General features: G+C 44.6%; 1 protein-coding gene across 4 annotated transcripts; it reads right to left on the reverse strand.

The window, feature by feature from the left end:
• Positions 1 to 2,285: 2,285 nt before the first annotated feature.
• NCOA4 (nuclear receptor coactivator 4) lies at positions 2,286 to 10,649 on the reverse strand. 4 transcript variants are annotated; one of them, XM_010714165.4, is made up of 10 exons: positions 10,515 to 10,649; positions 9,138 to 9,291; positions 8,543 to 8,683; positions 8,328 to 8,416; positions 7,745 to 7,853; positions 7,158 to 7,229; positions 6,367 to 6,510; positions 5,199 to 6,209; positions 4,759 to 4,848; positions 2,286 to 4,063 (listed from the first exon to the last, which is right to left on the reverse strand). In XM_010714165.4, the coding sequence occupies exons 2-10, from the start codon at positions 9,276 to 9,278 to the stop codon at positions 4,058 to 4,060; spliced, it is 1,803 nt and encodes a 600-aa protein (XP_010712467.2). In that variant the 5' UTR covers positions 9,279 to 9,291; positions 10,515 to 10,649; the 3' UTR covers positions 2,286 to 4,057. The 4 variants fall into 4 exon arrangements, with proteins under 4 accessions (XP_010712467.2, XP_010712465.2, XP_010712468.2 ...); XM_010714163.4 differs by having other exon boundaries at positions 6,367 to 6,513; XM_010714166.3 differs by having other exon boundaries at positions 4,759 to 4,864; positions 6,367 to 6,513.
• Between the last annotated feature and the right edge of the window lie 3,949 nt (positions 10,650 to 14,598).

A 14,598-nucleotide genomic window follows, 5' to 3' on the forward strand; every position in this document is an offset into this window, starting at 1 on the left:
AGACAAAGTAGAAGAAGAAAGTTAGCAGTGCTTTTCTCTCTGTCAAGGAGCCTCTCTCCTGAAGGAGACTTCACAGTTGCACTCCATTGACCTTGCTTGGCTGCCAGCTCAAAGCAGGTGCTTTCTGCCAGCATTTAACTAGGTCTAACATAAAGGAAAGATAACCATTTTTTTTTCCATCTGCTTTGTAAATGCTGTTTCTTGTTAAAGCTTATTATGTTCCACTTCATTCAGAGCGGGTTGTGTATTGGTGTTGTGGTATGAGGGCTGGACCTTTTAGCACATACTCTTTAGGTTTGCACCACTTAAGAAACTGTGTCCTGCTTCCAGCTGCAGAAAGGTGAGTTGGGCACCAGCTGTGCAGTGCTGATGGTGGGACATGGGAAAGGTGCATGCAATTTCAGATGGAGCTGCTGGTTTCCTCCCCATTGGTGTTGAGGGTTCTTCCCAGTCCATGTTTTTTGGTCACCTTTAATAGGAGTTGTACTTCTGCATGCTCAGCAAGGATTGTTGCCTGGAACTGCTTGCATCAGAGCAGAGCTCTGCAATAAGCTTTCTTTCTAAGGCTGTTAACAGCTGTGGTTCCTAACCTGCTTTTATATAGTGCGATGCATAGTTGAGCTATGAAATACAACCACAGCAGCAGCTAGCTCTGCATGGGATTTAGCTTGGAATGCTGCAGTTTTCACATGGAAAAAAAATGGGAGCAGTGGCCATCTAATAGTAGCAGCATGCACTAACACACACATTCATATTTGGTGGCTCCAAGCTCTCCAAAGCAAAACTGCATAAACTGTAAGGGAGGATTATAGAGAGCATCTTTCTCATGCTTTATGTTGCTGCGGTCACCAGTAAAGTGTGAGCAGTGAGCAGAAAGGCAAACCCCACTTCAGCATTCCCTATCAGCAGATGAGTTGTGGTAACAAGGGGGAATTGGTTGAAATTTCATTAGTCACAAGGTAGCAACGTCAACTTCCTCAATGAAGCAAAAGCTGCTTCTGAAAACACGTGGGGCTATGTACGTCAGGACAGCAAAAGGATCCAGGGCTCACAGGTTACGTTTCCTCTGACTTAACGTGGGACTGAGAAAGGACAGGGGGCAATTCCAGTTTAGGTTTTATCACATTTTGCCTCTTTGCATAGAGGTATAGCTAGAAAATTAGTATGCTTTAAATGAAGCTTTGTATACTTGCATACTGGCCTGTGCTGCTGCACGCCAGACTCCACAGTGACATGGGAGGTACCACAGCCATTTTTAGTGCTCTGTCATTAGCACTGGTATTGCATTCCACTCAGGCACCTCTTCCTGCTGTGTAATCCCCCTCTCCCTGCCCAGATATAGTGGCATAGCAGGTACAAGCCCAACAACTGGGCAGCCTCACACCTCATGAGCCCCATGAGCAGCCCTGCTGTTGGGGTGCATTGGCCCTTCACCAGGCTCATGCTCTCCTGCTTGGGATTGCCCATGCCTTGCTTTCACCCAGTTCCTCAGTACAAGACATCAGCCTAACCCCCTCAGCTCAAAGAAAACCTTCCTGACTGCTTGCAAAGCTATCAAGTGTTATCTGCACCTGCTATTTTGTCTTCCTTTTGTACTTAGAAGATCTGAAATAATTATTTGTCCTTGTCTGTGAAAGCTTTATGCTCAGGATACATCTCAGGAGTTCCACACGTGGCTGCTAAGGGAAGGTCTAGCCCATTTAGGAAAAAAAGCTTATGTGCACATACACCCACATAAGAAACTCCAGGTTGAAGGGCTGCCAGGCCCAGCTGCACGCCGTCACAGAAGAATGCTCTTTGTGGTACAGTGCCACTTAAAAGGAATGGGAAATCCTCAAAGGAGAAGCAAAATATGCAACAAGGAGAGCTCAAGAGCTAGAGAACCAGCTTTCAGTTGTGCAGGCAGACACAATATGGATATAGAAGAGGACTGAATCATATTAAAAACAAAATTTCATAAATCCTTCAATATTAAAGACTTAAGACTCAAAAGACACCATTTTGTCTAAGCCTGTGTTTCTTACAGCTCCTGAATAAAGGCCAGTGCTTTAGCCATACCAGCTACGTGTCTGTGAGCTTCTGTTCACTGCAGGGATGGCAGTAAGCTCCCTAAGGTTCCTTGGCCTGGGCAGCTGACTACAGCGCAGGTGGGGGCCAAGCAGCAAACTGAAGCACAAACCCAGTGCTGGAGTGAGAGCAGAGCCACAGCAACACCCGAGCAGAAGTTACCCAGGCAAGTCTAGCAGTTTTATTAACCATTCCACAAAGAAGCCACACCACACAGCTTGGCTGCAATTATTTTAATGGAAAAGACTAATTAATGTTTTACATAAATATCAATTAGTGATAAGTCAGTTGAGTAAGTAAAGGAATACATACCCCCAAGGTTTAAAGGCTCATAATGAACTGATAAGGTAGCACACAACAACTACGAGGAATTACAGGAGGTGGGCTGCACTTTAATCACCTTCATCAAGTTCAACTGCTAATCAAATTAGGCTATTATTGGAGTTAGTCACAGTACATCTCCCCATGCAACAAAGACACGTTCAAAGGAGAAAAGTGAACTTCAGAAGCACCTTTCTGCTTTCGGTAGAAAGCTCCAACTACTGAAGTACAAAAGCCTCTAGGTAGTGGTCCACTGATGTCAAGCCCTTTTGGGGTCCAGTTTCAGGTGTGCAGTGTACTCCTCAGCCCAAAAACTGGAACAAATACACAGGTTGTATCAGACAGCAACGTGTGCGCACATATCGAGGTTGGATCTTGTTGATTTCTACAGCACTGTAAGGAAGTGAAATCATTTTTACTCCGAGGCAGGCTTCAGCCATAGGGAAAAGGGGAGGCTTTTTAGTCACTAAGTCTGAAGTGAGTAGAAGCTGCAGCAGGAATGATGCAACTTCAGTTTCTCATGCAAACTGACAGGTGTGATCCACATTTCCACCCAACGTCGCTTTGTTTCCTACGAACTCAAGACGTAAAATATCTCCTGAGCTGTATGTGTATGGCTATAGGGAGCAGAATTACTGAAACCCTCACTTTCATACTGATAACAGTAAGAAATTTCATAGCTAAAACATTAAAATTGATCAGATAGTGGGATCTGCAGTTTGCAAAGCCAGTGCTTCCCAATTAAAAAAGAAAAAAAAAAAATCCAATCTGAAGAGAAGGAATCCAATTCCCCAAATATTACCTTTAAATGCCACCTGGCTAGGATGCCTGCTTTCCACTGGCTTAATCAATAAAAGCTCATCATGACTTACCTAAAACTAGCAGAAACGTACACATCTAATTTTACAGTTCTTTCCATGAAATTCCAGTAGTTACTAAATGCTGCGGACACAGGAGGTTCTGGCCCTACCGATGCCATCGAAGTTAACGCTCTGGAAAAGCCCACCAACCCGATTTTGTTTTTCCTTTGTCAGACCAATGTCTACCCTGTCCTCTGAAGGGCTCAAGAAGTTGCAAACCATGTCACCAACTCTCCTGTCATGTGCCAGCTTCCACAAACTGAGGTATTCAAAATTTAGACTATGCGTACTCAGCTGGGAGACACACCAATATAAGATGCAAAAGAAACCTTTACAATTAGCGACTGCTCAATTAAAAACAATTAATTCCAAGCACAGTCTAAGCTACCTCGCAACCCCAGTAAGCTAGAATCCAGCTCCTGTCAAAGCTGTGGCAGCTGAATGTGGATGGCCAAGGTGGATGATTCACAGCACCAGAGATTTTGCTTTATGCTTGCACTGGTTTCAATATATTTCAAGAGAGAGCCCATTAAAGAAGATGCAGGTAATCCCCTAACATACGAATTGACTAACATCTCTATAGTGTCAGATTGCTTATGCTCAGTGGGTTTACGTTTCAAAATTAAATCATAACAAAAAGACGTATTTTGCACCACAACTCTGTTATATGAAGATTTCTTTTTCTGTTATAATTGTAAAAGACAAAGCAGACCCCCAAACACCAAGACGAGAATTCAGCTGGCTGCAGTCACTCAGCATGATGTGCGTTTCGTCAGCAGGAAGGGGACAATCCCAACGCCTCCAGTTCTTCACATCTAAACAAGTTTAAAACAGGGTTATTCTTTTTGATCTGCGATAAACAGAAAGAAGCACTTTTGAACAAAAGCATTTGTAAGACTGGGAAAAAAATCCTACTAAAACGATTGCTAAAAGGAGTACCTTGCCTTCTAGGGTTTGACGTGCACCTGTTCAGAAGGCGGCTTTCCACGAATTTTAAAAACAATTACAGTTATCCCAGGCTGGATCTGGCTCTGGGCAGCCTGGTCTGGTGGTTGGCAACCCTGCACACTGCAAAGAGGTTGGAACTAGATGAGCACTGTGCTCCTTTTCAACCCAGGCCATTCTATGATTCTATGATTATTTTGACAGCGAGGATAAGCACAATGTCATGTGTAAATGCATTACCAAAACAAGAAAGAAGTTGCCTAGGCATTTAAACGTTAACTGCATGTTTTAGTCACAACAGAAGTTAACAAGGTTTCATCAAGTGTCAATCAGTTGAACTGTTTTACTCAAGAATGTAAGCAACTCCTTTCCTGGCCTGGAATCAAGAGAAGGAATAATGACAAAGCAAAAGACCCAAGCTGCTAAGATGCTATATGGGCAGGAAATCTCAACGTCGTTAAAGGTTACATTTGGAGAACTCTGAAGATGAAAGCCACTGCCTTCTCTATTTGGTACCTAAGCTACGTTTAGGTGCAGATATCCTAACACAGTCAGTGCACCCTACCTGCAGAGTGGTGCGACACAGCCACTTCTCGTTACCTCCATTGAGTTTCATGCAGGCAAACAGGTCGCAAACCGTAGGAAGGCCAAACTCCTGGAAAAATGGCCACCTTCATTAATGTCAGCTACACATTCTGATGCATCTTCAAAGTCTGTCAAGCACTCATAAAGAAAAAACACCTGTATCCTGAATCTCTGAGATGAAGACGACTTGTATTTAAAAATTAACTCTTGCTGTATGTGAAACACTGGCCCAGTCTACTGAAATAACTAAGTAATAATCAATGAAGACATTAAGAGAGCTAAAAAACCTAAAAATTATCAGCCAATATTGTACAGAAGAGTTATGAATTCAGAAAAAAAGATAAGCATAAAGTTCTTAAACAATAAACTCATCCATCGGCTTAAAACACAGCAGTAACAAACAGCTATGAATATGCTTACTTGTGCTTTCTTGTGTAGGAGCCATTTATCTTCCACTGGAGGCGGGTTATCATTTTCTAGGTTGTTTGAAGCCAACACCCAACTGTTTACGTTCAAGGGGTGGTGGAACGGAGCCAAGAGGTCCACAAAGGGACTTCTGGAACTACTGTTTACTTTCTCTCTGCTTGCCTTTTCATCTGCACTTTCTGCTTTGTGCTCAGACTTGGCGAGCCAGCTTGTCAGAGGCCTTTCAAGCAGTACTTTGAAGGGTTCTGCTATCTCTGCTGAATAATCCACTTTCTCGGCGCTAACAGGTTCCCCTGGGAGCTGTTGTGAAGGGTTAAGCCAGGAATTGACAAGAGACTTTGTCTTCTCGTGCTCTGGGTTTGGTACAGCCTTCTGGCTTATCGGAACTCCATTTTTATCCTTCCCTTCTTTCTTCAGAAGCCATTTACACAGAGCCTCTTTTCCACAGTTTTCATCACACACACACTCTGAGAAGCTGCTACACAGCTCGTTAGCTTTGCACACATCTTCCATTTTAAAAGGTGCCTGGGGGTGCTGAAGAAGCCAGGCATTTACAGCAGATGTAGTGGGTAACTTCTTTCCATCAAGATGCTCATTCAGGCACTTCAGATTTCCCAGGTTCTCAATTTCCACGCTTTTGATCTGGCTGCCACGACAACTGGTACATGTTTCAGCTTTGAGGAGCCAATCATTGCAATTAAATTCTTCCCTAAAAGGTTTAAATTCATGCTTCCATTTCTCATCTGAAGCACTACCTCCGTTTTCCACGCCAGGTGTAAGCAGCCAGTCGGAAAGATCCACCTCCTCTTGCACAAGGGATTCCAATTCCTCCACCTTATTTTCCATGGAAAAGGACAAGTTGGAAGTCAAGGTGGAGTCCTTGTGACCAGGGCCATCTGTCTTCCCAGCAACATGATGCTGTTGATTGCGCAGGAGCCAGTTTTCCAAATCTTTCAAGTTTCCCCAGGCTTTCTCAAAATAGCAGACTTTGGAAGAGCTTAAATCCTAGTAAAGACATTGAAATACAGTTATTGACACTAAAAAGCAATGTTTCAATAACTGTTTGCATAGTCATCACTTCAAAATTACAGAAGATTTAAATTCTACCACGTTCTACCTGCAACAATTCTCTCCTTACAAGATTAGTGCATTAATGGCATACCTGGCTGGGTTCTGACACAGATTTTTGGGTAACCCATTCCTCAAGATTGGTGCTGGGAATATATGGAGCCCGGCAAACATCCACAGGTCTGCTTCCAAGTAACCAGTCAGCAAGCGAGGTGCCCACTGTCCCACACAGTGTTTTCTGCTGATTAAAAAAACATTGTTAGTTATCAAGTTGTCTAATTGCTGAAGCAATCGAAGGTGAACATCTAAGTGAATACTCAGTACATGTCAGAATTACTGAACCAGTATTTATTCTAGTTAGAAAAGCAGATCTTCAGTCATCTCTATGACTTCAAGCCACTGCATTGACTGTTTTGTAATACAAGATTGTTCAGAGAGCAAAAGACAACAAAGGGAAGTGACAGCTTCTACAGCTTCTACCTAGTCATAACCCCCTAAATTTGACCACGCTTCCATCTTTGGTTTGCTGCCCTCCAAACCTTCACCAGCACTGTTTCTGTGTAGGGCCCAGCATTTTGTTGCCCATGACCTCCTGGATTAAAACAAATTATACAGCTCCCAGTCCTGACCTGACAACATAAAGGACCATTCATTTAAGACATCCGACTGACAGTCCAACTTCACTTCCATATTATCTTCTTGTACATCTATTCATGGAGCAGCTAGAACACCAGATCACTATTGCTGAGCACAGCAGCTGCTACTGGCCACTCAGATACCTTCACAAACAGAAACCACTCCTCAAGCAGGCTAACACACTGTGCTGCAGTTCTCCCTTTACCATTGATACAGCTAAACATCAACAGATTTGAGTACTAATCTTACCTGCTCACAGTTTGTTAGGGCACAATTCTGCCCTGGGAACCAAGGAGAAGTATTCTCTCTCTCTGAGTTTTGCTATAAGAAAAGAGAAGTACAGTTCAGTTTAAATCTCGGTTTTTTTCAGTTTCTAAGAAGCAGAAGCCAAGTGCAATTACAACTGATCCAATCCTAATAGCCAACAATTTTCAATATTCAGAATACAATAAAGATTTGCTATAAAAACACTAATTCCATTTCACTGCCTTTAAGAGAATGATCTCCAATAATATAGAAGATACACTGCTTACATAAGAATCCCAAAATACTTCTACAGCACAGACACCTTCCCACAACGTAAGATTTTCCTTTAGATGCTCACAGTTAACATTAATTTTTCAGTTGCTGGAAAAGAGTAAGAATACAACCAAAGTAACATAACATATAACTGGATCTAAGTTCAGTCAAAATCAGAAGTAAGTGTAATAATTAAAAAACCACTGTCTAAATACTAAACAAGTAAACTATATGATTTCTAAACAAGAGTTATTCAAGCTCTAACTATATATACACAGACTTTAAGTACTACGATCCAGTAAAATCTCGATGCTTACCATTGTTTTGATTGAACCAAATGAGGTAATAGCTTGGCGAAGGTACGATGTATCAGCCTCAAAATTTAGAACAGAAGACTCCTCTGGTTTAAGAGTGAGACTTTCCAGTCTGAAAGAGTAAGATGAGAGTTACAGACTTTTTTTTTTTTTTTTTTTATTGTAATCTTCTATACCTGTCCTGTTTTGGGAACTGACTAGGCAATAATTAGCAAAAATGAAAGATTTTTACTGCTCGTAAAAAAAATAAGGAGATGCAAATTCACAAACTAGAGCAAAGTAAACAGCAAAACACAAGTTTTTCCTTCTTACTTCAACTGCCATCACCAATTAAAATCAGAAGAAATCTGCATAAATGTGTACACCCACTGCTTTTTATGGTTTTGCTTCATTTGTTTTCTTCCAATCTAAGATGAAGATGAATCATATTTCACAGTGCTTTAAAAACCTTACCCCTATGAACTACTAAAATGCAGAAATGATGACTCAGGTCTATTATTAGTTCTTCCAGAATCACAAACGGGGTTAAATTTGTAAGTCAAAATAGATACCAATTGTGTTAGCTTGCATTGTAATCAATATTTACCTCTCCAGGCAAACTGAAATCTGGTTTGCTAGTTCGTTATTGTAGGAGTGTTCCAGCTGATGAATAAGGCAATTGAACTGTCCCAAGTACTGTGTGAAAGACAAAAAACTCATTATTGTTTGGGCTTCCCAGGTTAAAACTAAGAAAATAATTGCAAAGACGCAGTTCATTTTAAAATCCCAGTGCAAGAAAATGAACATGCAACCATTTCCTACCCAATAGAGCTGCTGAGCTTGCTGCTGCAATGCCTCCTCCTTCAGCTGCTGAATGAGATCTACCTGCTCAAACAGCCACACCTCACGGCTGCGCAGGCATTCCAGCTGGCGACTGATATGGCTGTGAATCTTGGCTTTAACCTGCAAGGTAACATTTTCCATTTTTGCTGTAGCTGTCAAACAGTACCAATGAGCATATGCTGCACAGATTACAAAATATTATTTCTCAGTCAGAAGTGGTATTTTTGTAACAATTTATTCCTCAAGCTCTAAACCACAGTAACCCACAACACCGCATGACTCACAAGTCAGTGCAAGTTTCCAAGCTGCCTCTAAAGGATTATCAAATAGCGATGTTATTCACAACATTTCACTACTCAGATACTTCAGCCAAAAGCTTTAGAAAATCCTGCATGCCTAGGCTAGCAGTACAGAACAACTTCACCAAAAGCATGCCTAGGTTACAGGCCAAGATATTTGCCCATCTCTTGGAAAACTTCAGACCATCTTCCCCACAGAAAGTACTCTGGAATGATTTCAACTGTCAGTGAAGTCACATTAGTTATTAATGCATTTTTAACAAATGAAAAATTACCTCTCGCCAGTTCTCTTTAATCTGCTGCTCGGCTTTGACAATTCCAGAGATAGCTGTTTCCAAGTCCTTCCTCGCCTGAAGGCACTTAGCCAGTGTTTCGCTGCTGCAAGAGCTTCTATTTCTGTCTTGTGGCAGACTCATTCTTAGCGTGTTCCTAAAGCACAGTAATAAATTCTTAGAGGTTTCCTTAAGGAAAGAGGAAGGGCATCCTACGAAGAACCATCTGCACTACTTCTCTATTAAAGGGAAAAACAAAGCCCGAGACTCCACAGCGACAAACTTTTCTGAGCAGAGATGAAGTTCTCTCCAGGAGCAACAGCAGACTCCGGAATGCTTCGGCCCACGGAATTTATGCAACCACAGGAAAAACAACAGTTATTTGACAACAGGCTCAACCACAGGAGCTTAGGCAATCCTCCCTGCTGCTCACGTGCCCCTGGCATTTCTGTCTAGCCAGCAAACTCCAGCAGCTGGGAGCTGATCCCAGTGAGGCTCAGCAGAGCTGCCGAGGAAGGGAAGAACAGCCTGCAAGTGCCATTCTGTCCTCGTACTGACACAGCCTGGCTCATCCAGCTGCTGTTCTACAAGGTTTCACACCCTTCACCTCACTAATGCACTCTTTACAACATCCCTTAGAATCAGCCATCCGTGGAGCTTGCGGCTCCCTGAGACATTTCCTTTAAATGCAGCCTGACCATAAGTTTTTCACTTATTTTATTTTTCCACCCTTGCAAGCACCACAACGCACCTTTCAGTCCCCCATGCAAACAAACCGACCAACACAGCTGTCTCTCAGCCCTCTCGCTCAGGAGCCATCTTACCACATGAGCAGCCGAATCACAGCACGCCCGTCAGCTGAGCCCTCCCCGGCACAGCCGCCTGACGAAGTCACTTCACAGCCGCCTCACGGCGCCGTTGCCGCTCGAGGCTCCCCGCGAGGCGCACACAAAGAGCGGCAAACGCCGCCTTCCCTCACGCAGCCCGGCGGCTCTCGCAAAATGGCTGTTCTGCTCCGTCAGAAATCACACGGCCGAAGCGTCGCTGCGTTACGGAAAGATCTGACGGCTCGTTTTCCCTTTCCTCGGCCCCTTAAATAACCCCACGCTGTAAGGACGCCCGTCCCTGCCTCCCAGCGGCCCGAGCGGGAGGCACCGCAGGCGTTCCCCAGGGCTGGGCTGGGCAGCCCCGCGCCTTATCGCCATGGACCGGGCCCCTCAGCGAGGGTGTGGGAGCCTACTTAGGGGAGAAGGACCGCACCACAGCTGCGGCCCCGGCACCGCGCTCCCCGAGTCCCCATCAGCAGCCGGCGGCATTGCAGGGCGCGCTGCGCACCGAGGAAGCGACATCCGGCGGTACCCGCCCGCAGCCCCCACTCACCGTGCCCTCCCCGTGCTGCCGGCGCGGCGCTCTGCGATCAGCACGGCGGCGCCGCGGCTGCCGGGAGATAAACGGCGCTCTCGCGAGACCACCGCCCCGAGCGCCGCCTGGCGGCACGAAGGAACGGCTGCGCCGTCGTGGCGCGCAAGGCTCATAGCGACGCAGAGTGATGGAGTTGGAAAAGATCTCTAAGGAGCGCGGGGCGGGAGATGACAAAGATGATAAAGGGCATGGAGCGCCTCCTGTATGAGGAAAGGCTGAGGGACCTGGGTCTGTGCAGCCTGGAGAATCATAAAATGGCCTGGCTTGGAAAGGACCGCAATGCTCATGTAGTTCCAAACTCCTGCTATGTGCAGGGTCACCAACCACCAGACCAGGCTGCCCGGAGCCACATCCAGCCTGGCCTTGAATGCCTCCAGGGATGGGGCATCCACAGCCTCCTTGGGCAACCTGTTCCAGTGCCTCACCACCCTCTGGGTGAAAAACTTCCTCCTAATATCTAACCTAAACCTCGCCTGTCTCAGGAGAAGAGAAGGCTGAGAGAGTGTCTGGTCAACATTTATAAATATCTAAAGTGCAGGAGACAATTGGATGAGACCAGACTCCTTTTAGTGGTGCGTCACAGTCTAACACACCTCACAGTGTAATTTACCCCATACTGGGCAGCACATCACTGTTTAAAAGGGAAAGTGATACTGCCAGCAGTGCAGCTGCAGGCAGACTCAGCCAGGTGCCCTGACGGGACAGCCGAGCCCTCTCCCAGCCGTGCCCTGTACGAGGCAGCAGTGCCAAAGCACAGCCTGCAGTTAAAGCCGTGACTGCAGACGTCAGGGAAATGGCACACTGCCCGCAGGACAGCCGTATCAGGCTCTCCCTTGGAAACAGGCCATTTTCCCTTCGTCTCCATGACCCTGCAGCTCGCACTCCCACACACACACCTCCTCTGACGTCCATCCTTGGTCCCCTTCCTGACAGGCCATGACCTGACACGCACTCCCACAGCTGCCACCAGCCCTGTCCCTGCCCTCCCCAGCTTGTCCTGCTGGGCCGGCCAGGCCCAGAACAACTGACAACTGACAATGCTCCACAGCCCTCACTTCATGGCCCCATAGCAGATTTTCAAAGCTCTCCGCACTGGTTTTACTCACACTCAGTCTTTGCTTTCCATGGTGAGCCACCTCAACGCCAGAGATAAGCCAAATGCTTCGAACTCCCATGCAGACCCTTTCATATACTGCACACAGATGTTCAGATAACCTTTCCCTGCACCTCGCACTGTACTTTTAACTTTCTTTAGTTTAAGAATCTCACTTGTGCAAACTTCATTTGCCTATCCTACTTTGCATGAAATGAAGAACGGATTATACCAAACTCCATATTTGTCTGTCATGTACAGATGTTCCCAGAAAGGTTCTCTGCAGGAAGTCTAACAAAAGGCAGAACTTACTTGGAAGCAACGTGCCGCACTGAGAACCCAATGTCTGTGGTAGGTGTTCAACAGAGAAATGCACAAATCTGTTACTTGTTCTGGTCCAAACCTGTCAGTGCAAAAACCACAACAACTGCGGTTTTAACCAAGGACATGTTATCTATGAGTAGGACAGACTAAAGGAACAGATTAACTTTTGATAATAGAAATGCACAATAGGAGTTACTAGAGAAAAGTATTTGTGTGTTTTATTTACATGCTTCTTCATGTATGCAATGAAAGTATTAGAATGGAATAAGCTATGCAAAGACACGTTGGTAAAAGCATGTCCAAATACTCATCAGTTGTTCATCAGTTTATCAACACAGCATCTTCTGCACAATACACACCTGGAAAATGCATCCCACAAATCTCTAAAGCAAAACTGCAGGCATGGCCATTTTAATCCTCACTCAACTTTTCCTGTTTTTTTTCTTCTTTTTTTCCCAATTCATTTTTCTCTGTGCTGATACCTGTCAAAGCTTTAGCTGGCAGACGCAGCTCAAAGAGTAAACACTTTGCATACACATGCACTTTTGCAAAAACAGAAGATTCTTTAATGACCATTAATTGCATGTCTTCCCCCTTACTAAGTGAGAAGCACACCTAGTTCAGATATGATGGATACACACTGCAACACACATATGCTTTACGAAGGAGAGGAATTTCTGTGTACATTTTGTAGGATACAATAGGCTTGACAATGTCTTCAAGGTAAGCAGGAGTGACCTAAAGGTAGACAAGAATTTGCCAACATGATGAGTTATTTGTCTCTGTTATACTGGCTTCAACAGCAGCCTCTTCCGAGGCAGCACTATTTGCATTCCTGAAAAACTGCCATAAAGGCTGTGCATACTTGTAATCAACTTGCCAAGGCCAAGAGTGTGGCTTTACTTTATTGCCTGATATAATTCTCTCTGTGGCCTTTGGCTGAAATACTCTGCCACAGTTTGCTGGCCAGCCTACAGTACACAAAGAAATGCATTCAATAAGCAAAGTCACATCCCAACAGTGATTCACTGGTCTCAGACTCAGTAGAGGAATCACAGAATCGTAGGGGCTGTAAGGGAGCTCCAGAAATCACCGAGTCCAACCCACTGCAAAGCAGGCTCCTACAGCAAGCTGCACAGGTAGGCATCCAGATGGGTCTTGAATATCTCCAAAGAAGGAGACTCCACAACCTCTCTGGACAGCCCATTCCAGTGCTCTGTCACCCTCACCAAGAAGAAGTTCCTTCGCATATTGCTGCAGAACTTCCTATGCTCAAGTTTAACCAGAAATTCTGTGTCACTTCCTGCATATGCTACGCAGTCAAATTCTTTTAATAAATACCTGATACACTTCAGCTGTTAAAAATGCTGCAAATTTAACAAGTCATAATGTTAGTGGAAAAGCTTACCGTGCAAGTGTAGGCAGAGCTCACTGTTCACATTTCAGACATCTGTGGTTTCCTGAAGAGCTGGATTTGGGACTGAAAGCCCTCATGCCTCCCACCTTGCAACTGACTGGTTCAGGGGACAGGGCAAGACAGCAGCTTTCTGTTTGGCTGCTTTGAGGACAGTTCAGATGCAGGTTCAGGGAGAGCAGTCAGACTTGTGTCCAGACATTGTCTCTGAAAAAATGTGCAGTTTCAAAGACTCTGCATCTGGATTAGAAATATAAAAAACAGTGAAGAAAGAAACAAATAAAAAGTACTCCTGCACAATGTATTTCTCCATTCATAACCTTCCACTTGACATGGGAGAGTGGAAAGATGGCTGTTATTAATCATCTTCTTTAGAAGACAGACATGTGGCACAGGCTCCAATTTTAATAACCCCACTTGAGAGAAGTCTTTAGGTCCACATAAAGGCATCAAATACCCAGATGCTCTTATTTTTTTCTGTGAGAGAACAAACAAAATCTTAAATGAGAACCTAAGGAGGAGAAAACCCAAAGTGCCCTGAACAGTCAGAAAAGGAAGTACTCTCAGTGCAGGCTTAGGGCACAAGGGCTGCTTTATCTGACAACTATGCAATGTTATGGCTCTAGCAATTGCTTTTACTTGATGTGAGAAATGAGTTGCTGAACAACAGACAGACATCACGCAATCAAAACAGGTCTCTTCACTTATTCAAACCACTTGTCTCATCTTTTTCCAAGGTCCTTTCTAAGAAAGCAGATACAGCAGCAAGGCACTAAATTAACCACGACTCTCCTAGAGTGAAGTTAAGGTTGAAAGATCATTAAGATTTAGCAAATACAGATCACTGAAAAAAAAAAAGAAAGAAATGAGCAATATAAAGCATAAAGCTAATTTGACGTGTAGGCTTTTCTAATCTTGAGTTCTCTGAGGCAATAGCATTTGTAGGGTTTTCCAAACAGTGCAATCACAAGGCAGCTTTAAAATTCTGTGTGTGCGGGGATTTCAGCCCAGTGCCAGTGTGGGGGGTGAAGAAACAAACAGCACAGCCAGTGCCAGAAGCAGGGCAAGTAAATTGCCTGCAACCAGTGGAAAGAGCCAAAAGAGAAGGGACCGACTCTTCATGCATGTGTCATTACTGAGAGTGATGTGTGCGTGGCAGGGGAAGCCCACTAATGCCTGTTCCTGCTGTCAGGGCAGATCACAGCACCCGA

Source organism: Meleagris gallopavo, chromosome 8 (genome assembly GCF_905368555.1).
Source record: "Meleagris gallopavo chromosome 8, MGAL_WU_HG_1.1, whole genome shotgun sequence".
Lineage (NCBI taxonomy): Eukaryota > Metazoa > Chordata > Aves > Galliformes > Phasianidae > Meleagris > Meleagris gallopavo.